Source organism: Corythoichthys intestinalis, chromosome 22 (genome assembly GCF_030265065.1).
Source record: "Corythoichthys intestinalis isolate RoL2023-P3 chromosome 22, ASM3026506v1, whole genome shotgun sequence".
Classification (NCBI taxonomy): Eukaryota; Metazoa; Chordata; class Actinopteri; order Syngnathiformes; family Syngnathidae; genus Corythoichthys; species Corythoichthys intestinalis.
The window spans coordinates 12,727,291-12,749,954 of NC_080416.1; the positions used below are offsets into that span (position 1 = coordinate 12,727,291).

Here is a 22,664-nt window from a genome sequence, read left to right on the forward strand (position 1 = left end):
GTCTTTCTATCCGTGGATCCCTCTCACAGAAAGAATGTTAATAATGTAAATGCCATCTTGAGGATTTATTGTCATAATAAACAAATACAGTACTTATGTACTGTATGTTGAATGTATACATTCGTCCGAGTTTTATTCATTTTTTTCTTAATGCATATGATCGGGAAAAATTATCGGGAATGATTGGAATTGAATCGGGGGCAAGAAAAAAGCAATTGGATCGGGAAATATCGGGATCAGCAGATAATCAAACTAAAACGATCGGGATCGGATCGGGGGCAAAAAAACACGATCGGAACAACCCCAGTCGAATACTTAGGGTCAGTTTATGTTGTTTTTGATGACGCTAACTGATATTTGCTAATCGTTTGTTATTGCTGTATCAGCAGCTACTTGTAAACGCAAATTTGAATTGTTGTTATTGAAGATGAGACTGATTTAATTCCATTTTATTTTAGTTTCATACTGCAAGTGTTAATGTCATGAGCAGCTGAATAAAGTCAGCAAACCACACGGACGCCTGACATCATCATTTTGGAGCTTAGCTCACTGTCTAGCTAGGACTTAGCTTCAACGTCTTGGCGAGGACAGTACAATGACGTATAATCAAGTTTTTGGATATTTTTTTGTTAATTTAGAGGGTGTTTAGAGGTATTTAAAGGGTCATTCCGATTTACGTGGATATCCGGTCTACATCGCCAGCGCAGGAATGGAACTTTTTCGTAAACCGGGGATTACTTGTAAATACTCTAATTTGTTCCAAACCCCCTAAAATTCAGACATAAATCTTTTATAATGCATAAACTTGTAACAAATACATGGTACAATTGGAGCTGCGCATAAAGTAAAAAAAATGAAAATAATAAAAGTTAATACACTACAGTAATGCTGTCGAGACACGAGGGGCGAATGAAGAGGATGCTGGGATACACACATATACATACAGCAGAGGTCCCTCTTAGCCAGATGGATGCCAGGAATGATAGGCAATAGCCAATGGCAGAGCAGCTACAAGTACTGTATTTTACGGTCAGTAAACTCTGGGAGCTGCGAGTACCAGCCATACAGTATTTTTTGTATTTTTGTATCCTGAAATTTTAATCTTTACAAGAGGCAATATTTTCCCGTGGAGGCGTGTCTTAACTTGAAAATACTGTGTGTAGAGATGTTTGTAAGTAGAGGTATCACTGTATAACGTTGCTGTGTTTAGAATGAATCAATCACATAAAATGTCAAAATTAACTCTTGCCTACCATTGATGGTGACAGACATCCAACCTAATTTGACTGGGCTCATTCGATCGCTGCCATCCCCTCCAAGGGGCGTCTATTCCTGTCAATGGTCCAGAAACATGATAATTCACCAAAATTTAATCAGCATTTAAATTTCAGCAGTTTTAGTCGTCTTTTCGAAAATGATCGAAACTTTGTTGAATTATTGCGCATGCTCCACACAGGAGTACGGACAAGAGTACGCAGGACCACCAGCGAAGGATCGAGTGACTTTGATTGACAGCTGTCTCTGTGTCCAGCTGCAGGGGTGAGCCCGGGTGGAAGCCCCACCCCTGTAGACTCCGGGTGTCATCGGCAGGCCATCCAGCACAACAGCGTGACCACGTCCTCGCTGAGGCAGCACGACCCCAAGCCTGGACGCTAGAGATCGGACTGGACTATATTTTCAGTGTTAACATGGTGAAATTTTATTTTCATAAAGTTTGTCAAAGCTTTTAAAACGGCTGCAGCATCGGGTTTGTTAGCCGCTAACTAGGGATGCTCATTTCATTTGGCCTTGCTCCTGTTTCTTGCACTAATTTTGAAATATAAATCTTTTAAGCTCCTATTTTTAACAGAGCATATATGCAAATGTGCACCTTTTGCCTTGTTCTCAAAGCAAGGGCAGCTTCTAAAAAAATGATGTGACTATATTTTTCTACAATTAATAGTGATAACACTTTTTTAGATATAAGTGTCATTGCATCACAAATTTAACTCAATATATTAATGTTGGAAAGCCATTAAATGATGCAATATTTCCTTCCAGGCACTTTTTTGTAAAATGGCTTTCTCTAAAGTTGCGCTTCTTGATGGAATTTCTGATAGCATAATTTAATTTGCACTTGAGTTTCTCTTTTTGTACTGTAAAGATGTTGACTGTACATCTTTAATATCGATTAAAAAATTGCTTATTGTTGAAAAAAAGTTGATTTTGTTCTGGGGAAGTCTAGGGCGCCATCTAGTGACTGTTTATATATAATTTGCTTTTTGTGAAGGGGTCTACAATTGTAAGTAGTGTGATATGCAGACATCTTAATTTGATTAAATCTCTTGATCTGCACTATTACATCAATCATATTAACACATCCATAACAGCAACAACAAAAATAATGCAACCAAAAAGCAATGTGCATGTGCTTCACAAACCAGGCTTTATTACAACATTAAAATAGAACTATCTTCACTACGCTTGAATGAGATTGAAATCCGTCAGAATAAGTATGAAACATTGTAGAAAACTGTACAAATTGACATTAGTATCTCTGTAAAATTCAAAACTAGCACCATAGCTGAAATCAGTGATCTATTATTCCTACATTCACACTTGTATTCAAAACAATAGCACACATGCAGGTGGGAGGAAATAAAAGGCAAGAAGAGGATGTGAATGTTGTAGGTTGGTATCTTCCTCTGAGCTCTGAAAGGCCTTGATGACTAAGCTGAACAATTGTTGCTTTATTGGTAAAAGAAAAAACGTGGTTTATAGTAAGGATGAGTCTAACTCATTCCATTAAATTGCTTAAAGTGCCTATGACAGCAAAAAGCATGTTTATTTTATATTTCACGCGGTATTTTATGCTCCTGAATGAAATGGACCGCTTGGATGTGTGTGGAAGCGATCGATTGATATATTCAATTTTTTGAATCCCGCGCCATGAAAATGAGTGACTTCCTGGATTGGGGAAGAATGCGAATGTGACGTCAGCATCTCACAATATAGCATTGCTTTATAGCAGAGGTCACGGAACCGCGGACCTCGGTCCGGTTCCGGACCCCCAAGCCGTCTGGACCGGATCTCAAGCTGTCCGGACTAATACACGTTGCAACAATAAAAATCTTTTTTTTCTGCGGGTTTGCAGAGTGGAGGCGGGCAACAAACAAAAACCTTAGCGGTGATGCGCGTGAGCCAGCCAATGGGAGCGAAGCATTTGAAAGTTATTTTTAGATCAGCATGTCTCACACTCGCTTTCCAGACTCCGCGGAGTGACAGCCACAAACTGAGCCGAATGAAGTTGGAGGAAGAGGCGAAAAGGTACGGCAAATGGCGTGCTCAAAACTACGCAAGATTGATGTAGAAAACAGAGTGTTTAAGGAGGAGTGGACCAACACATTTTTGTTCATTTTACCTGGCGGCAGTATAAGACCGCTATGCCTCATCTGAGACTCATTCAGAGACTTAGCGCTTGTAAAGAGCAGCAATTTGAAAAGGCTCTATGAGACGAAGCACGCAGTTTTTTTTGCAAAGTTTCCCTATGAACTCTGCCATCCGTTCTCAAAAAATAGCGGAATTAAGGGCTCAATATGATCGCACCTCAAGGCTTATGGTTCATTTATTCAATGCACAGCAACGCGCAAATGAATTCTCCCTCAGAATAGCGTGGATATTGGGTCAAAACAAAAAGTCTTTCAGTGACACACCGATTGTCAAAGATTGTATGAGTAGTTGCTGAAACTTTGTTGATGGAAAGCAAAAAGAAGAGGTCTGTCAAAAAATAAAGCAAATCCCCCTGTCAGCATCCACAATTAAAAAAAAAAAAGTCTTGAACATGCTCTTATGTTGCTATTTAATGATTAAATTAAAGCACTTTTTTAGTTTTATGCACCTTTTATACTTTATTTACTTTTTTGAATGTTGTAATTATGGCCACGTAAAAATACGTTTGTATTTTTTGGAAAAAAAGCATTAAAAATATTTCCGGACCCGAGATTGTTGCAATTTTTAAATTTTGGACCCAGAGCATTTGTAATTCATGACCCCTGCTTTTTTGCATGCAGATGGACTACGGATTCAGCTGATTTTGCGGATCAATTCGTTTATTTTTCGCATCAAGCTAGCCAAATGTGCTGCAGGTTTTTCTTGCTGCACCAGGGAAAGGGTTGTGAGCTTTTTTGGGTTTCAAAAAAATCCTGTTCACCGCGGAGATTGGCTAAAACAAGTCCGACAACTGTGGGACCATTGGACTCACGAGAAAGTGAGTAAACTACATGTTTTGTATTATGTCAAATGCTGGGATCATGGCGTACGTTTTGATAAGGAGGTGGCTTGCATTTTGTGGCTGACAATGCTCCTTGTCCACCGAGAAGGCCACTCGGCTGACGACCGGCGGCTTGTCGCACACCTCCCTCGGTCCTATTCACATGCCCGCCAAGAAAGCGCTATACTCGGGTTATGCTCGTGCGGTTCTACATATCTTTGTGTGCATGATCGGTGAAGACAATCGACAACCCCACCGCCATGTGACATGATTCGGGGTAGTTTTGTGTGATTTTTCGCATCGAAAGGCGAGAATAAGACTTCGAAACTCCGCTCAGTTCAGGTTAGCATGTCGGCTAGTTGTCACGCCTTCTGGTTTTTTTACGCTCTATGAAGCCGGGGCAGGGAAATGGCAAAAGCCGGACTAACTCCAGTGGCATAAAATGCAGTTCGGAGGTGCAAGAAGTCGACAGTTTTGACCATTATGGAGTAATTTTGCCATGTCGTACTGAATAAATGCATTTTTTAAATTTCATATTCCATTTAGCACAAGACTGTTATTTGTCATGAGCATACCATTTATTTAGCAATTAGGGAAAAATTCTTAGATAAAAAGAATATCCTATAAAAATATTGGCGTAGAGAGATTGAAACAATGACATTTTGCTGCTCTCTTTGTCGCATTTTCCTCATTCTGAATAATTCCCCTTCAACAGGCTGAATTCTAAATCAGATGAAATCGTGACCCTGCCGACGTCATCCTCCAGCTGGGAACGCTAGAGCGCTATAATGATGGGCGGGGCTAAACGGCAGATTAAAAGACTAATTTTTCGTCGTCTGCGCTTTGCCAAATTGTTGTATATAGTCAAATCGCCTCAAAATATGATTCTAATTCGTATAATAATGCTATTTAAGAATTTTTTTTTATGCTGTCACAGGCACTTTAAATTGCCTTTTTCATTTGATTTACTAACATGCCGTAAATCCTTTGAAAATACTTTTGGAAAATAAGTTAATGTTACATGAATTTACTACCTTTAAGCACTGAGCCTAAAATAAAAAACATACCCAAATCTTCAATCACGAAGGAATTCAAAATGTTTACGCAGATAAAGATTTCAATCGGTCATGATAAAACCTAAAAGTACAATTTGATTTAAGCAAGATAATATTGATCTATTTAGAAAGCAGAAGTAACACAAGCAGGCAAAAAAAAAAAAAGTTCAAATAAGGATGCGAGGTGGACATACCGAGCAAGGATTACCCTTAATTATATCCCAAATTTCCCATCTTTAAAGTTCCTAATGAGATAACTTCCCAAGTAAAATGAATGGAAACTCAATTTCCCATCCCTTTGAAACCTAGTCAGAAAATCTGGGCATGTCAATGTCTCTTCGAGACGAACCGCTATCCTGAAACCGATCACAAGGGAACTCAATGAGGTCTCCCAGTTCAGGTGATACAAGTCGAGCTGGACGACTAGTTTGATAGCTCGTAAAGTCGTTGGACGCGGACGTGTTGGCCATGTTGGAACGGAACGGCCTCCTGGTTGAGTACATGTGCCGGACGTGGACAGCTGACTTTCTCCTTTGCAACTTTTTCTTAAGGCGTCGCCCCAACCAGACTAAACCCACGATCAGAATCAACGCGGCGTTTCCTGCCAGCGTCAGCAACGTCACCAACTGAAGGTCGGAAGTCGAAGTGGCGTCCTCGGCAAGTGTAACCAAACCTGAGCAGTGGTCGCGAGGCGCCACTTGACACACGGAACCAGCGACAACTCCTTCCACGCACACCATGTAAGTGACATCCGGGTGGAGCTCGCGTAGGGTCACTGACCTGGCTGAGCCATGGGTATAAACATAACGTGGAAACCGGTCAGGTGTCCCGAACCGGTCGAACAAAATCCGGTAGTGCACTTCATCCAGAAATGGACTTAGTCCGGGCGTCGCCCAGTAGACTGTAACAGTACTGCTGGTGATTTGGTCTACTGAAACATTTGTGATGAAATGGTGGTTAAAACCACACGGATCGGTGATGGTATTTGGAACCTTTCTGTGGAACGTCCTTAGAAGATCAAAGCTTTCTGCCAATTGGACGGGAGTAGTGGGAGCACTCTCACTTGGTGTGAGAATATCCTTCTCTGAGGGTGTTCTGGAAAATTTCCCCACAACTTTGGCACGTTTTCTAAGTGTGTCTGTTGGTGAGTTGGACCTGAGGGAGTTTTTTTTGAATGAATATACCATTTCTGGCACCTCAGTCCCCCCTTGGTCTCCTTGTATCCCCACCTCTTCCTTCCCTTTGGTTCTCACCGTCGTCTCATCCTGCTTTTGTTGTAACGGATCCTCTCTTCCTCTTTCTTCCTGCCAAACTTCACCCTTCATCTTGGTCCACGTTTTCCCTCCCTGGCTCTCCTCGGGTCTGATGTGGCTCACGCACAATTGGCTCCAGTTCCCAGCAGACTGTAACTGGGAACGGTTCACATGTTCCAAGGAGTTTCCTCTCAGCGTTGCCGGGCGATGGCACTGAACAAACACGTCGGAAAGTTTGCCCTGAGAACGTGCCGCAGACATCCATCTTTTCAGTTCGTCCAGGCGACAATCGCAGATCCAGTTGTTGCCACGGAGATCTACGTTGTTAAGAACTTTATTCAGCTTGAAAATGTCACCTGAAAGGCTGGTTAGCAGGTTTTGGTTTAACTTCAGAACCCTGAGATCTTTAAGGTGATTAAATGCTAAAGAGTCAACATTAGAGATCCGATTGCGACTAAAGTCCAAATGCTCCACAAGCTCCAAAGGATCCAGAAGCCCAGCTGGGATGTCCTCCAGTTCATTCCCGTCAATCAGGAACTCTTTGAGGCTTGACAATCCAAGCAAAGCCCCGATGTGGAGATGGGAAATTCGATTGTTACTGAGAGATAATTTAGATAGTTTTTTAAGATTGTGGAAAACTTTATTCCCGACGTGTTGGATTCCATTTTCTGAAAGCAGCAATGTCGTCAAGGCTGTCAGATGTGAAAATGTTAGGGCACCACGCAGGACCGACTGATTATTGCGGGCCAGGTTGAGAAACCGCAGATTGGCCAGTTTCGAAAAGGCGTTTCTGTGAATGTGATGAAGCTGATTGGACTCCAGATGAAGATAACGCAGGTTGTCTAAGCCCTGAAATACTGAATCCTGCAAGCTTTTAATTTGATTGCCATCTAGGCGCAATTTGACAAGATGATCTAAACTGGCAAAAATCCCTGGTGTTATTTCACTGATGTCATTATTGTTTCCATAAAGCACTGTCAGTTTCTTCAAGGGTTGCAGAGTCCCAAGTTGAATGGCAGATAAATGATTATGTCCTAAGTAGAGCTCCTCCAAGTTGGACAGTTTCTCAAACGCTTTAGGATGGATGTTATGGATTTGATTAAACTGTAAATCCAACCTTACTAAGCCAGCGTACCTTCCGAGGTCAACTGCAGAGATGTTCCCAATAAAGTTGCCTCCAAGACTCAAAACGAGCACCTTCTCCTCGTTGCTGCTGTGACGGGGCACCGTGCTCAAACCGCGGTTGGCACACAAGAGACGCTGCGGTTGCTGACAGTCGCAGCGGTTGGGACAGACTCCAGTGGAGGCAAAACCACGGAGAGACAGCAGAGCCCAGCCAATCATCGCCAGGAAATAGAAGGTATCCATCCCCACGGCGCTGGTGACACCGGTGCGGCATTCGCGTTCTCCTTATCAGGCACAGGCGCACCGAAGTACCATGTTCCACTTGTTGCTTTGACGTGACAATAAGCCTACAACACGAATCCGGGGGAAGGCTCCATCAGTCTGCGGAAACGCTCACATCCCCAGTAAAGCTCCATCCCCTCCAGTGGTCATCTGCTGTGAATTACACACACTCGTGTAATTTAGTCCCTCCTTTGCAAGCGTGACAAGTGAGCGGGTGAAATTTGCAGGGTGGAGCGTGCACGCGAGAGGAGAGAGACTGACCGAGTTTTCTGCGCGTGCCCGTGCGCAGCCAACCACAACGTTGAGATATGGTTGAATGGCCGGAGCAGACAACACTCCCACGCTCTCCTAAGTGTGTGGAACTTAAAAGAATGCCTAATGTTGCAAACTGTTTTTCCTGTACACACATATTTTTATTGAAATATTTTTAGTAGTGATTATTGTGCATGTTTTTTTTTCATATTGTATGAAAAATTTCAACACAACGTCTCACTATTCTACACTGACAGACAATATTAAAGCAACTTTAATGTGGGGATGTTGTCAATATTGTGATATCCCTGATACATATACTGTGTTTATACAGTATGTACAAACATACCAGTATCTGCCTTCACTTAAAGTGCGTATGACACCAAAAAGCATGTTTATTTAATATTTAATGCGGTGTTTTATGCTCCTGAATGAAATGGACCTCTTGGATGTGTGTGGAAGCGATCGTTTTATATATTCAATTTTTGAATCCCGCGCGCCATGAAAATGAGTGACTTCCGGCTCCAGTCTCGGGATTAGGGCGAATGCGAATGTGACGTCACCCAGGTCAGCATCTCACAATACAGCATTGCTTTATAGCATGCATATGGACTGTGGATTCAGCTGATTTTGTGGATTCTTTCCTTTATTTTTCGCATCACGCCAGCCAAACGGCTGCAGGCTTTTTTTAGCTGCAACAGGGGGAGGCGTGTTAGCCTTTTTGGCTTTCAGAAGGTTTCCGTTCACCCCGAAATCAGCCAAAACAAGTGTGCGACAACTGGGGGACCTTTGGAATTACAAGGAATTGAGTAAACATCGTGTTTTGTATTATGTCAAATACTGGGATCATGGCACGCGTTTTAATACGGAGGTGGCTTGCATTTTGTGGCTGGCAATGCTCTTTGCCCACCGAGAATGTCACTCAGCCGACGACTGTCGGCTTGTCGCAACCCCCCCCCAAAACGCACCACACCGTGTTCTGTCAAATTCTCCACCCCATCAGAAATTTCAACTTTGTGTTAAAAATAGCCGCGAATACAACGATTACAAACTAAACACTACAAACTTTCTTTAAATAAAGGAATATTTACCTACGTTTGATCGTGGACTGACATTTAGAAAAGTTCTCCTCAGACACATCCTTCCTTGTTAGCTGCAAACAACAACTGCACGCCGCTCTCTCACTGTTTACGTCTTCTCCGTGTATTCAAGCATTCATTTATGCCATATTTGTGTTCAACATGTGGCAGCTACATGCTCCTCCGATGTCGGGTGGTTTGTCCGGCGCTCTCCTGCCCGCAGCAGGGAAACAATGAGCTCACCTGCCGCAGCAGGGGAACGATGAGCTGTAACTTGCTCACAATTGACAACCCCGCCGCTGTGTGACATGTACCGGGGTAGTTTTCTGTGATTTTTCGCTTCAAAACATAAGACTTTGAGACGTCATTCAGTTCAGGTTAGCATGCGGGCTAGCTGTCACACCTCCTGGTTTGTTTACGCTCTCCGAAGCCAGGGCAGGGAAATGACAAAAGCCGGACTAAGTCCGGTGGCATAAAATATCGCGGGGAGGTGCCAAGAAGTCGACAGGTTTGACCATTATTGAATAATTTTGCCATGTCCTACTTGCCACACAAAGCAACATGGTTGCTAACCGTCATATGCTATTGTTTAGCCACAACTGGATTAATTACCTTATTACTTTTCATCCTTCACTCAGCCGCTGGAAAAAGAGACCATCATGATTTTACGACACTATGCGGTTGTGCGCCAGTCCTCATCGTAAACGCAACGCTGGTCTTCATGGGAAACGCAATCTTCCTTAAGGTGAAACACTACCGCTCTTGTCCACCGGCGTTGCTAAAATTGACCAAAACTGAAAAGTTACCAAGTGTTGCTTTAATATACATATAATGAAATGTTACATTCCAAATTAATTCATTCAGTGCGAAAGAGGCTTTTTTTAACATCTCTTTTATGTTTTATTGAAAGGAGTGTTAAACAAATTCCAAATTTGTAGACAAAGTTAACTCATTGGCTGCCATTGACAGCAATAGCCAGCCAATCTATATGCACTGTGAGCGCTGGCAATCATTTAAGCAAAACTCTTTTGGCAACTGGTAGGTACACAAGTTCATTCTACCCTTTAATAGAAGAAAAAAAATCAGTTTTTAGTTTCACTCTACTTTTTCCCTATTGATAGGCTTAAAATATCTGTTGATTGTGCTCATACAAGTGACAGAAAGCTTTGTCCGGGTAATAAATGTTCCAACTTCTTTTTTGAATTTAGGTAAGCCCCAGAACACTTTTCCTTCCTTCCTACTTGCATCCCTTGCTGCATCGTTCATTTTATGTTTCCCATTCCAGAGCACTTTGCCATATTTCCTCTATTGATCAATGCTAAAGTGCAAAGCTGTGTTCTTTGGCCATGACATAAACCAGACGACCGAGGACCAATGTCTTCTAACTCTATGTGTGTGTTCCACAGTCACAAAAAGTGTAGGGGATGTGGGAATACAAGAGAGAAATGGCCTAGACAGGAAATGACCCCAAGAAATAGGGGGGCTTCCCAAAGGGTCGTGTTTTTCTGTCTCTAATATACAGATCCTGACTCAGAGTGAGCTCACATCACACAGTGATGTCTTCCAAATGACGAGAGCATGAGAACAGGGCCCAGCAAGGGGGATTTGGAGGTTTTGTTCACCAAAAGTCATCCAATCCTTGCTCTGGAAACCATTTCAGCAACTGAACCTCAACTGTGACTAAAAAAAAAATATTAGTGCATGTGTCAGTGTGCGTCCTTGGGCTTTATTTTTTCAAGTATATTTGGCAAGAAAAAAGTACACAATTTTGTGTGCCAATGGCTAAAAGCTTCTTACTCCCGATGTGACATAAATGTACACATCTCGGGAGAAAAAAAACGTTAAGATTCTTGTTGGCTTAATCCCAACACATCCTGCATTTAAATCTCCTTTTTTCAACCCCACAGATCAGATTTGGCATATCTCCCTCTGGTGTCTGCGACCTGAATTCCTTCGCCTGCAAATGTGAACCATGTGTGCACTTTCTGGTCCCTTTAATCATAAGGTGTACTCATGAAACGGTACAATGTTAGAATAGGAGCTACAATAGGAGTCAATTTTGGTCTCTTGAGGTAATGCCTGTAAGACAACATATGGATCTTTTTTAAACCGTGGGCTTTAAAAAAAGAGCAGATGTAAACGTAGGGTGACCAAACGTCCTCTTTTGCCCGGACATGTCCACCTTTCACGTATTGTCCGGCCGGGTTTTATAAATTCATGAAAATGTCCGGTTTTCATGATTCTTCGCGGCACCAATTTGAACAGAATCCCTCCGGCCGCTGGGGGGCAGGGCCTGCCTGCGTTGACGTGGCTCCTACTAGTAGGGGAAGAAGGATTCGTTCTAAGAGACTTTATGCTGTTGTGTTACCAGCATCCCAAGGGATTGCTATTATTTTTCAATATGATTGGCATTACAAATGTAGCGCAGAAGAAGAAATTGGGCAGAGCAAAAGAGAGAGACAAGCAGGTGTTGAAGTTGCGCGGGCACGCCGTGTTGAGTGGCAGTGTCCCACGCTGGTTCTATTTTGTTAATAGAAAGTCTCCACTGAAAAAGCCATCCGATGCGTCCATGTGTTTTATACACTTTGCCATCCACTCGAAGGAAGAACCAGATCTGTAGGTTTTTCTCCTATTAATGTCCATCATGTGTCTTCTGTTGTATATTGGGTTATATGTGTACACAGAGATACAGTATATTGTATTAGTCTTCACGTAATTATTCTGCATTCGTGTATTTGGTTGAATGTTAATATTATATTCTAAGTAGCTATGCGTCAGGGTTCTGTCATCTATGTTAATAAAAGGAAATTCCATATTGACAGGGAGTATTTTTTAACAATTAGCGTGTGTTGAAATTGACTGACACTTTGCACAGAATACTACGATACTGTGCTGCCTGTGATGTGTTTCCAGAGAGCCTGTCCAGTTTTTAAGAGTTTTTTTTAACGATCAATACGTATATAATCAAATGCTCATGTACCCAAATGAGTATTTAAGTTGAAAATACCTTTATTCTACTTTGGATACAAATTTGCGCAGTCACAGACGGTATACATACATACATTTTCATAGGTCTGCATTACATTATTATTTTTTAATTATTATTTAATTCGTTTTTTTTTTTCTTTTTTGCATTTTTATTGGCTGATTATTTTTAGGAAGAATTTTATATTGTTATTTTTTATCATTATTTAATTCGTTTTTTTCTTTTTTGTGTTTTTATTGGCTGATTATTTTTTAGGAAGAATAAAGCCTGTTGAGTAACCTGTAATCTGTTGAGAGAGAAAAAATATTGCCATATAGTATATAATATTTATTATATGGCAATATACAGTATATATATATATATATATATATATATATATATATATTTTTTTTTTTTCCATAAAACTGAATTTTTCTATCCATACGGAGAAAGCACACTTTAAATATATTTAAGTGATATAGGCACCTTTGAGTGAACTTCGAGTAAAATTCAAGTATCTCCAGGCGGGTCGAGTGTCCTCTTTGTTGGAAATCAAAATATGGTCACCCCTATGTAAACGTCACGTTCTGTGACTTTTGAAACTAAAATTTAAAAATCTGTCTGAAAAAGTCTGGGACTTAAACTTGCAAATTGGGTGTGGGGTGTGGGGGGTACACATTTTTAAATGTTTAGAAAATTTGGTATAAATCCCCAATTTCATGATGATAAAATTGGATATTTGCCAACATTAACTAGGGCTTCGCATAACCCTCCTGGTGGCCGAAAATGTCATTGCATGTTTGATTGACTTTCATATATATATATATATATATATATATATATATATATATATATATATATATATATATTTTTTTTTTTTAAATTTATTTATATGGCCGTCAAACGATTAGAATTTTTAATCGAGTTAATTACAGTTTAAAAATTTATTAATCGTAATTAATCGCAATTCAAACCATCTAAAAAATATGCCCTATTTTTCTGTAAATTATTGTTGGAATGGAAAGATAAGACACAAGACCGATATATACATTCAACATACGGTACATAAGTACTGTATTTGTTTATTATAACAATAAACCAAAAAGATGGCTTTAGCAATATTAATATATGTTAAAGCGATCCATGGATAAAGACTTGTAGTTCTTAAAAAATAAATGTTAGTACAAGTTATAGAAATTTTATATTAAAACCCCTCTTAATGTTTTTGTTTTAATAAAATTTGTAAAATTTTCAATAAAAAAATAAACTGGTAGCTCGACATTGTTGATGTCAGTAATTACACAATGCTCATAAACCCATAAAATCAGTCACACCCAAGCGCCAGCAGAGGGCAACAAAACCACAAGAGGGCAAAGAAACACAAGTAACAAGTGGATGTTACTATGATGTTACTATGTGGATGTTAGTGGATGTAACATGTGGATACAATGTGCTGTCATTTTAATCAGTTTGAGCTGGGCATGCGCGTTAAATGCGTCGACTATTTTAACATATATATATATACATATATATATACATATATATATACATACATAAAATAAAATGTTGTCTATTTCAGACGACTTCTGGCAAATAGTGCATAAATAATGAGCTATTCATTTAGACGTATTGCTAAATTATACAAATTATAAATTAAAATGTATCTTCTAACAAAACCATCTCCTTTCTTTTATATGTAGGGGAAACCCTAATATACTTACTAAATGTGTTTTGTGATAAATTGGCGCCCTAACCTGGATCCAGAACTGAATGAATTTTATTTCATTTGCGGAAAACGGGGATGTCCATTTTTGAACAAATACTGGACCGTTGAGCAAAGTGTTTCAAGGTATACAGTGGTATGAAAACAACAAGGTTTCAAAACCGCACAAACTTTCCATCATACCATCCCTTAGGTATGAGCTATTTTTTATGTCCCAAAAATGCATGGAGAAATCCCTCGCTTGCAGCTGTAAGGCTCAACCCTCCCCCACCGATTGTTGCTCAGTGTCACTGAGTCAGCTGTGCTACACAATGGCTAGAGGAGGTGAAACTTTTTCCCCTCATCGAAGAAAACGAAATCGCTGGTATGGGAATACTTCGGCTGAAGAAAAGTAAGCCCGTGGCTTAGAGGAGGAGGGACAACCGACATGTAAAACATGTTTGGGGAGGGTGGCTGCCAAGGAGGCAATACCTCCAATATGATTTCGCATTTATACAAAATTAAAGGTTATTCAACACTGTCATGAATGTTTCCTACCAGCTACAAGAGTTAACTCCAGCTTGTTTAGTGTGTCTAGCGGTCTAGCGGAAACGTGTTTCTTTCTCTCTTGCAACTTTCTGTGTTGAGAAAGAGAGTGTGTGTATAATGTAAAAATGATCTGAGTCCTACACCAGTGCTTTTTATGGAAAATAATTCAATTATTTTTGTTCTGATGATAATAATGATGAGCTTTGGCTGTGGGTTTAGGTTCACTTAAAGGACTGAATTTATTTTAATTCTATTTAGAATATTTTGATGTTTTTTTTTTTTTTTTAATTTATCGTAACTTAACATTATACTTATGTTTCAATTTGCCAATATTTTTTGAAAAATAAAAATCCTATTGAATGGAAAAAAGTTTTTTTGTAATTGCAATACTGTGATACCGTGATATTTTGGCTTACGGTTATCATACCGGCACATGCCTAGTAGTATCCCATCAGCATTGTTTATATGGATGGAGTGTGAAGGACTAACAAGCCTCTCTCGAAGTAACACGGTCAAAGTAAAGGTGTCTCAGCAGAAACATGTGCATCCTGTTGTAAATCAGACTGGTTTTTCCCCTCTGTGGGCCTGACCCCAAGTTAAGAGTTGATCCATATGGGACCAACATGAAAACCAATCTTGCTGACTCAAAAGAAAGATGAATGGTATCATAGTTTGTTCAGTATCAAATCAAATAGGCTCAGTAACGACTAGCCATCATGTGTGTCTAAACTTACAAACGTCCATCTTCACCATGTTGCATTCTTGACTCGCTTGTGGGAATCAAGGCGAGGAAGCAAAGAGGCCGAGAGGAGGTGGGATTGTGTGTTTACAAGAGCAACAGCTGGTGGGATCATTAAGCGCTTTGACTGCGACTAACAGTGAGTGCGCCTATGTATGTTGCTGCGGGGGTGAGTGAACGTGTTTATGCACTTAGAGGGGGAAGGTGAAAGAGATTCTTTCCTATCAGTCACCACGTGGAGAAATGTGGGTATACGTGGACTGACCTGAACATTATCAGAAGCACTGACCTACATTCCAATTCAAAAGAATTGGACGTCTATTGCCGTCAATGGCACTGAAACATGATCATTGCCTCACAGCTCTTTATTCAGACTTATCAATTTAGTGTGGCTGTAATTTGATCAAAAAGGTAGGGGAAGCGCGGGAGGAACACCTGGACAGGAAAGCGCCAAACCTCCATTTTGCTCTCCAGCTGGCCTTCATTAAAAACACACACACGCACAATACAATGTGTATTAAAAAGAACCTTAAAAAGGCTGTTTTCCTAAAGCACAGCAATGCAACATGGCAAATGGGGAATATTTCTTTGCATTCCGTTCAGCTCCAGTCCCCCCTTGCATTACGTCTTCAGGAAAATGTTGAAGAGAAAGAATACAAGCATCTTTGCGAGTGCAGAAGTAGAGAACAGAAGACGTACTTCTACATCTGGAAAGAATTACAGCACACCATTACCCTGTGAAAGGGTGGCGAGTGTGGAAGCGGGTGGTGTAAAGGAAAATGAGTGAAAACAAGGCTTTGATGGACTAAATTGGAAAGAAACTGCACATAATAAGACTGAATCACAGACTGACCCTTCAGATCTTAAAAAAAGTACAAAGGCAAAAGGCACATCTCATGATAAACTGGAGTTAAAAGTGTGGGCTGTGACAAAATGCACGTTATCATATGAATATATGTATCATCTCTTAATCCTAAACAGATTACAGAACAAAAATTTGGCCTTCAAGGCCTCATTGAAGGAAGACACTATTATTCCACAAGCATGCACATTACACACAACATTGCCCTCTGCAGTTACAAAGGGTCATTGCAGCAACGGGCCACGTTATTGAATACAGTACTGTAAATAATTCCAATTTTCTTTCTTTTTTTTTTTTAGTTCACCTTTGACCACACTTAAATATATAGAGGTGCGAGCAAGTTATGGACTGTATGCGCAAGTCATAAGTCTAAATTCCAACTTTCAAATCCACACAAAATTTACAAGAAATTCCAGTTAAGGTGGCCTCAGTACAAGAGGAAAAACAAGCTTTCATGACATCTCAATTACTTATCTTTGTCTAATAGAGGTTGTCATGCAATGAAGAGATAACCTGTGCATACCTGGAGAACTTACCCAGCAAACAGACGAAACATTGGTATGCATTTCTTGTATAAGCTTTAATTTATTGGCTGGCACTGACAGTGATAAACGTCCAATCCATTTGAACTGGGAGGGGCTGGCAGCGAATAATTCCTGCCAGCCAGGGGTTAATCTGTGCCGGCACCTCTTGCTTTTGGCCCCCCTGTGTTCCGGGACTTATTTGGGCAGATCCGGCACCTCTCGTGTATAGAAAATAATAATAATAGAATTTTTTTTTTTTTTTTTTTTAATGTATTGTAATAGTCCCGAATGGGGGGAACGAAGGAGAGGAGTCATTGATGGCTTTCTCCACTTTATTGTGGCAACAATAAGAAAACAATACACAAAATGACAGCGGACTGCCGCCATATTCGACCGCTAACTTTTGCTTCTGGCCCGTCTCCCCCTCGCTATGCTAACTCACAGCTCTCCAGTCCTAGCGTCTCTCCAGGGACTGTGCATAGTTACAGACATCACAGTACAAAATAAAATAGTAGTATGCATAAATTCATTTACAGAACAAATCCCATGAATTGCATGTTGTTTATAAAAATTTAACGTCATTGAAAGAGCCGGACATTTGGTGAGGCACTGAAAAGCTGGACCAACAAATCACACACCTGACATAAAATTAAAAAAAAAAAAAAAAAAACTTGGGAAATTTGCGGCATCTGGGGAGCAAGCAGCCAGGATCGGACGGTATTTCAACATGCCAAAAAGACTTTTACTGTCTTTTTTTTTTTTTTTTTTTTTTTTAAAGAAGGAAGATGGCTCAAAACGAGTCAGAAAAGCAACAACCGGCGATGAGGGCAGCTGCAGCGATCATGCTAACGGGCAGGACCAGGTGCAGCAGGAGGCTAGCACCGCAGCAGGTAGCCAGGTTCACGGACAGCCAGCCAAGCTGGGGCAGGAGGCTGCTACCGTGACAGCAGCTGGTCTGGTTCAGCGCCACCCAGAGTGGGGGCCAGCTACAGTGCCAGCAGTCAGCCAGGTGGACCACCAACAGCCGGAGCAACAGGCCAGTACCCTTATGGGAAATTTGGGTTTGGGCTGCACAATTTGTAAGGCTGTGGGAATTTTGGGGCCAGAGAAGATGGGGTAAATGAAACTCGCAAAAGAATGGGTTTGTGTTGTTTATTGTACTCTCTGATTTTTTTTTATGTTTTACAAGTTAGACTGTACATTACTGTAAGTCCCACCCGTGGTTATGTGGGCAATTGCCCCTGCTGTGCAGAGTATAACCTAAATAATTGTAAATTGTTGTCGTAACATTTATACCATGGATATTATCCGTAATTGAGGCTTGTAAGTTCCACAACATGGCAAATGGACATTTGAATGTTCTTTTCAGCACCATTTTCTGCGTATGTTCCGGGACCTGTGCCCGTCTCGTCATCCCTGCCCTGTCGTATGTACTTTGCGTTCCGGTACCTTATGATTTACAAATTAAGCACTGCTGCCAGCCCATAGCAGTTCAAATGAATTGGACGTCTATAGGCGTCAATGGTTTTGAAACATAATCCCTGCCAGCGCTCATAAACAACCATGCATGTAAGAGCTGTGTTTGAGACAGAAATGTGATACAAGGGCCGCATAAATAGCTATTCCGGAATCAGCTTTCGTTGTTAGTTTATTTATGAGCCACTCTGTCTCTTCTTTTGCTTTTAGATTGCATTATGTGAAATTGTTGTCAAGTCATTGTGTGGCCCTCTTGTATCTGAATGCATGACAGGTGTGGTTCAAAGTGTGTATCAGTGCCAAAAACATGCCAAGGTGTGGTGCCGGAGTTTTGAGTTCAGGACATGAAATAAGTGTGCTTTGTTTGTTTGTTTTTGCTGTAACCTTTTGCATATTCACACTTCGCAAACATTAAAATTGTCTGTCAAACGAAAACTGTATTATACCTGCACAATCTAATCTAATGGAGTCCTTCAAACTCCAAACACCTTCAGCCACGTCATCCCCGCAAGTTCATGCAAACACTCAAGTCTTCCAAATGTTCCCCTTCCTTTCACTCTTAATTCTCCACCCCCTTGTTGCCATAGAAATAAGCACACACATAAAGGAGCAGCCTTGTACTCATGCAAAGAAGGAAATTTGTTTTGTTGGATAAACAAAACCGAGGCAGGGCAAGCATTCCAAGGAAAATAGAGGTAGTATACTGGTCAGACGCATTTTACTGTTGACTTTTAAAAACATTTCTCACTTGTATGTGTGTTATAAGCACCATTTGCAGTCTGTTACATAACGATGTCTCATGCAAGAAAGAAATGGAAACACATTTTCTCAGAGAATATACCACTCATCTACACAATTTTAAATCAACCCATTATACAAACATAAAGTGTTTTTTTGTCAACAGTGGGAGGTAACAAAGTACAAATACTGTTATTAAAGTTAATTGTTCAGTTTACTTTACTTGTGTATTTACTTTTGAGCAACTTTTTACTTTCACTCCCTTCAAAGGCAAACTGATATTTGCTTTTATCCTTTGCTAACTTGGTCAGAATAGGCTTGTTACTTTTTGATAATCACAACATAAAAACTTGTAGTGCAAGGTAAAATCTACAGTACTGTGGTGAAGTTTTGCTTGTCTTGAACATGAATAACATGTACATGAATAAGGTACAGTGGTATGAAAAAGTATCTGAACCTTTTGGAATTTCTCACATTTCTGCATAAAATCCCCATCAAATGTGATCTGATCTTTCTCAAAATCACACAGATGAAAAAAACTGTCTGCTTTAACTAAAACCACCCAAACATTTATAGGATTTTATATTTTAATGAGGATAACAAGCAAACAACGACAGAAGGGGGAAAATAAGTGAACCCTCTGCCTAAGGAGACTTAAGGAGCAAATGATAACAATTTTTACCAAACATTTTAAGTCAGGTGTGTGCCCAATCACTGATGAGTGGTTTAAGGCGGCCCTGCCCATTATAAAACACACACCTGGTAGGAAATGTCTTGACGAGAAGCATTGTCTGATGTGCATCATGGCTTGGTCAAAACAGCTGTCTGAAGACCTACGATCAAGGAACGTTTATTTGTGAAAAACTGGGAAAGGATACAAAACCATCTCTAAAAGTCTGGATGTTCATCAATCGACAGTCAGAAAGGTTGTCTACAAATGGAGAGAGTTTGGCACAGTTGCTTCTCCCCCAAGGTGTGCCCGTCCACCAAAGATAACTCCAAGAGTTCAGCCCAGAATACTCAGAGAGGTAAAAGGAACCCTAGAGTGTCTGCTAAAGACATACAGAAATCACTGGCACAGTCCAATATCTCTGTGAACACATCAACTATATGTAAAACTATGGCCAAGAATGGTGTTCATGTGAGGACTCCAAGGAGGAAGCCACTGCTGTCTAAAAAAAACATTTTTGCTCATTTAATGTTTGCAAAAAGGCACTTGGACACTCTACAGAGGTTTTGGCAAAATATTTTGTGGACTGATGAAACCAAAGTTGAATTGTTTGGGGGCAACACATAACAGCATGTGTGGCGGAAAAAAGGAACAGCTCACCAACAGCAACACCTCATCCCCACTGTGAAGTATGGTGGAGGGAGCATTATGATTTGGGGCTGTTTTGCTGCCTCAGGGCCTAGAGAACTTGCAATCATCAATGGAAGAATGAATTCAAAAGTTTATCAGGATGTTTTTCAGTAAACCTGAGGCCGTCTGTCAGACAGTTGAAGCTAAAAAGAGGATGGATGCTGCAACAAGACGATGATCCAAAACACAGAAGTAAATCAACTTCAGAATGGTTTCAGAAGAACAAAATACACGTTCTGGAATGGCCAAGTCAAAGTCCAGAATTGAACCCCATTGAGACGCTGTGGCATGACCTAAAGACAGCAATTCATGCCAGACTTGCCTGGGACGGCCAGACTGTTCTCCCTGTATTTTTCAAACACTGTGAGAATAGTAGGGACCCAGCTCCTTAATGGCCTCTCGAGCCGAACGATATCATCCGTGCAATCAGATTCGATTATTTGCTTGACGTGTTCTTAACGAGCAACGTCACTTTAGCGCGTCGGAAGTTGTCTCCACAACAACACAGATGGCGAACGGGAGAGCGACACTATATTCCAATCCTTGGTAAAGTCAGTTTTGAATTACCAAAAACACATCGACACAAGTCAGTGACAACAGTCTCTCGCGCTAGCCATGTTGAATAAACTTTTCCGTTCTCCGCTCGCACGAGAGTTTCTTGTAGCTTTACCAACGTCACGTCCGCTGTCTGTTTGCTGTGGCTTGCTCCGCCCTGGGAATTTGAGCCGGGTGACGGTCACCAGACTCAGTCGCTGGAACAGCGGTGAGTCTGGAGTTCCAGGCTAATGCCAGACACCCCAGGAATCTGACAGAACTACAGTAGTTTTGTAGAGAAGAATGGGCCAAGATTAGTCCTGATCAATGTGCCAGACTGATCTGCATCTACAGGAAGTGTCTGGTTGAAGTTATTGCTGCCAAAATAAAATACAAAATATTAAATGTGATGGTTCACTTACTTATTTTTCCCTCTTCTGTCATTGTTTGCATTCTACCCTCATTAAAATATGAAAACCTATAAATGTTTGGGTGGTTTTAGTTAAAGCAGACACTGTTTTTTCATCTGTGTGATTTTGACAACGATTACATCACATTTGATGGTGATTTTATGCAGAAATGTAAGAAATTCCAAAAGGTTCGGATACTATTTCATACTGTAATCACATAATAAAAACCTGTAGTGCAAGGTAAAATCTACTGTGGAGCAGTTTTGCTTGACTGTTTAATTGGCATCATAGGAACTTGTATAATTACCTTATTTAAGATGATTGGTTGGTGTTTCGTACCCAAAGAATGATTGGTGGCATCCTTAATATCACCATCTCCTTATGTTGAATTTTCACTGCATCTGTGAAAATATATGCATCGGTCAGGTGTAGTGCTGCAAAGATTAATCGATTTAACTCGAGTAATTCGATTAGAAAAAATATTCAAATTAGATTTTGCTGCTTTCAGTATTCGTTTAATTAAAGTGGCGTTGTAATGGTTTGTTTTGAAAATGTTTTCATTTAATTTCATTGATCTGGTTGGATACACGGCCCTCTAGTGGCAACAGTGAATATGACATAACTCATTTCAAATGGCCAAATCCAGCTGCTCTCTGTTCAGACCAACATAAGCTAAGTTTTTGTTTGAGCTAATGTTTTTTTTTTAATCCATTCGTAATTCAGTTTATAGGAACATTTAGCTATTTTTTGTGGGAATATGCATTTGGACAATTTTTGAAGAGAATTGTGGGGGGAAAAATGTTGTTTTTTGCATTTTATAGCATTTAAGCTAGTGGACTTTTGCTGTGTATGTTAGCCATTTGTTCTTTTGTTGTACTTAGATCTTCATTCATTTGTTTTTTTCTACCATTTGAGGCTCAGCTCAGGTATTTTAATTCTTTTTGTTCCTTATTATTCGAACTAAATAGTTCATCGATTAATTGACTGCTATAATAATCGATAGCTGCAGCACTAGTCAGGTTCGTTTTTCCCAGTTATCGTTAGCTAGTCACTTGCTAGCAAGACAATAGAATGACATTGTTTTGAAAGCATTAAAGCGTCAGGGAACATTGGCTAGTTTTCTGTCTTCTACAAAAACACTAGAATGGTAATAAATCTGTAATGATACAAAAGCACAAAACAGAATTTTAATGTATTTAAAAGTTGAAAGTAGTTTTTCCCGCTCTGTTTACACACGTAGCTTAACTGTACCTGTACTATTGAACAGCTTCAGTGCCTATGGCACCTCTTTCATGTTTATAACAGCATACATTACTGTTGTTCATTTCTTGTCCCTTTAAACAGGTCGACTCTTCTCTTCATTGTTTTGACGCTCAACTCTAACCTCTATCACCGCCTCCATTCAATTGTATTTCTGTACACGTCATTCAAAAGAACCCATTTTCAAACGAGTGAAGCCATCCTCTCTCATCGCCTCTTGCGGTACTTCCCACTTCTGATTGGCTAAGAA

General features: G+C 40.4%; 2 protein-coding genes and 1 long non-coding RNA gene across 5 annotated transcripts in view; 1 reads left to right on the top strand and 2 right to left on the bottom strand.

The window, feature by feature from the left end:
* LOC130910584 (cyclic AMP-responsive element-binding protein 5-like) overlaps positions 1 to 2,458 on the top strand; it is a 30,080-nt gene extending 27,622 nt beyond the window's left edge. For 2 of the 3 annotated variants that reach the window (XM_057828013.1, XM_057828011.1), the window contains one exon: positions 1,532 to 2,458. In XM_057828013.1, the coding sequence (XP_057683996.1) occupies positions 1,532 to 1,656 (125 nt within the window). In that variant the 3' untranslated portion in view covers positions 1,657 to 2,458. Of the gene's footprint in view, positions 1 to 1,456 lie in introns of all 3 variants that reach the window. The other variant, XM_057828012.1, reaches the window with a different exon arrangement.
* Positions 1,291 to 22,549, bottom strand: LOC130910585 (uncharacterized). Its single transcript, XR_009061877.1, has 3 exons — positions 22,406 to 22,549; positions 21,462 to 21,555; positions 1,291 to 1,332 (listed from the first exon to the last, which is right to left on the bottom strand). It is a non-coding gene; the product is annotated as an uncharacterized LOC130910585 (long non-coding RNA).
* Positions 2,427 to 8,165, bottom strand: tril (TLR4 interactor with leucine-rich repeats). The gene has a single exon (XM_057828010.1). The coding sequence runs from the start codon at positions 7,923 to 7,925 to the stop codon at positions 5,610 to 5,612; it is 2,316 nt and encodes a 771-aa protein (XP_057683993.1). The 5' UTR covers positions 7,926 to 8,165; the 3' UTR covers positions 2,427 to 5,609.
* Positions 22,550 to 22,664: the final 115 nt, after the last annotated feature.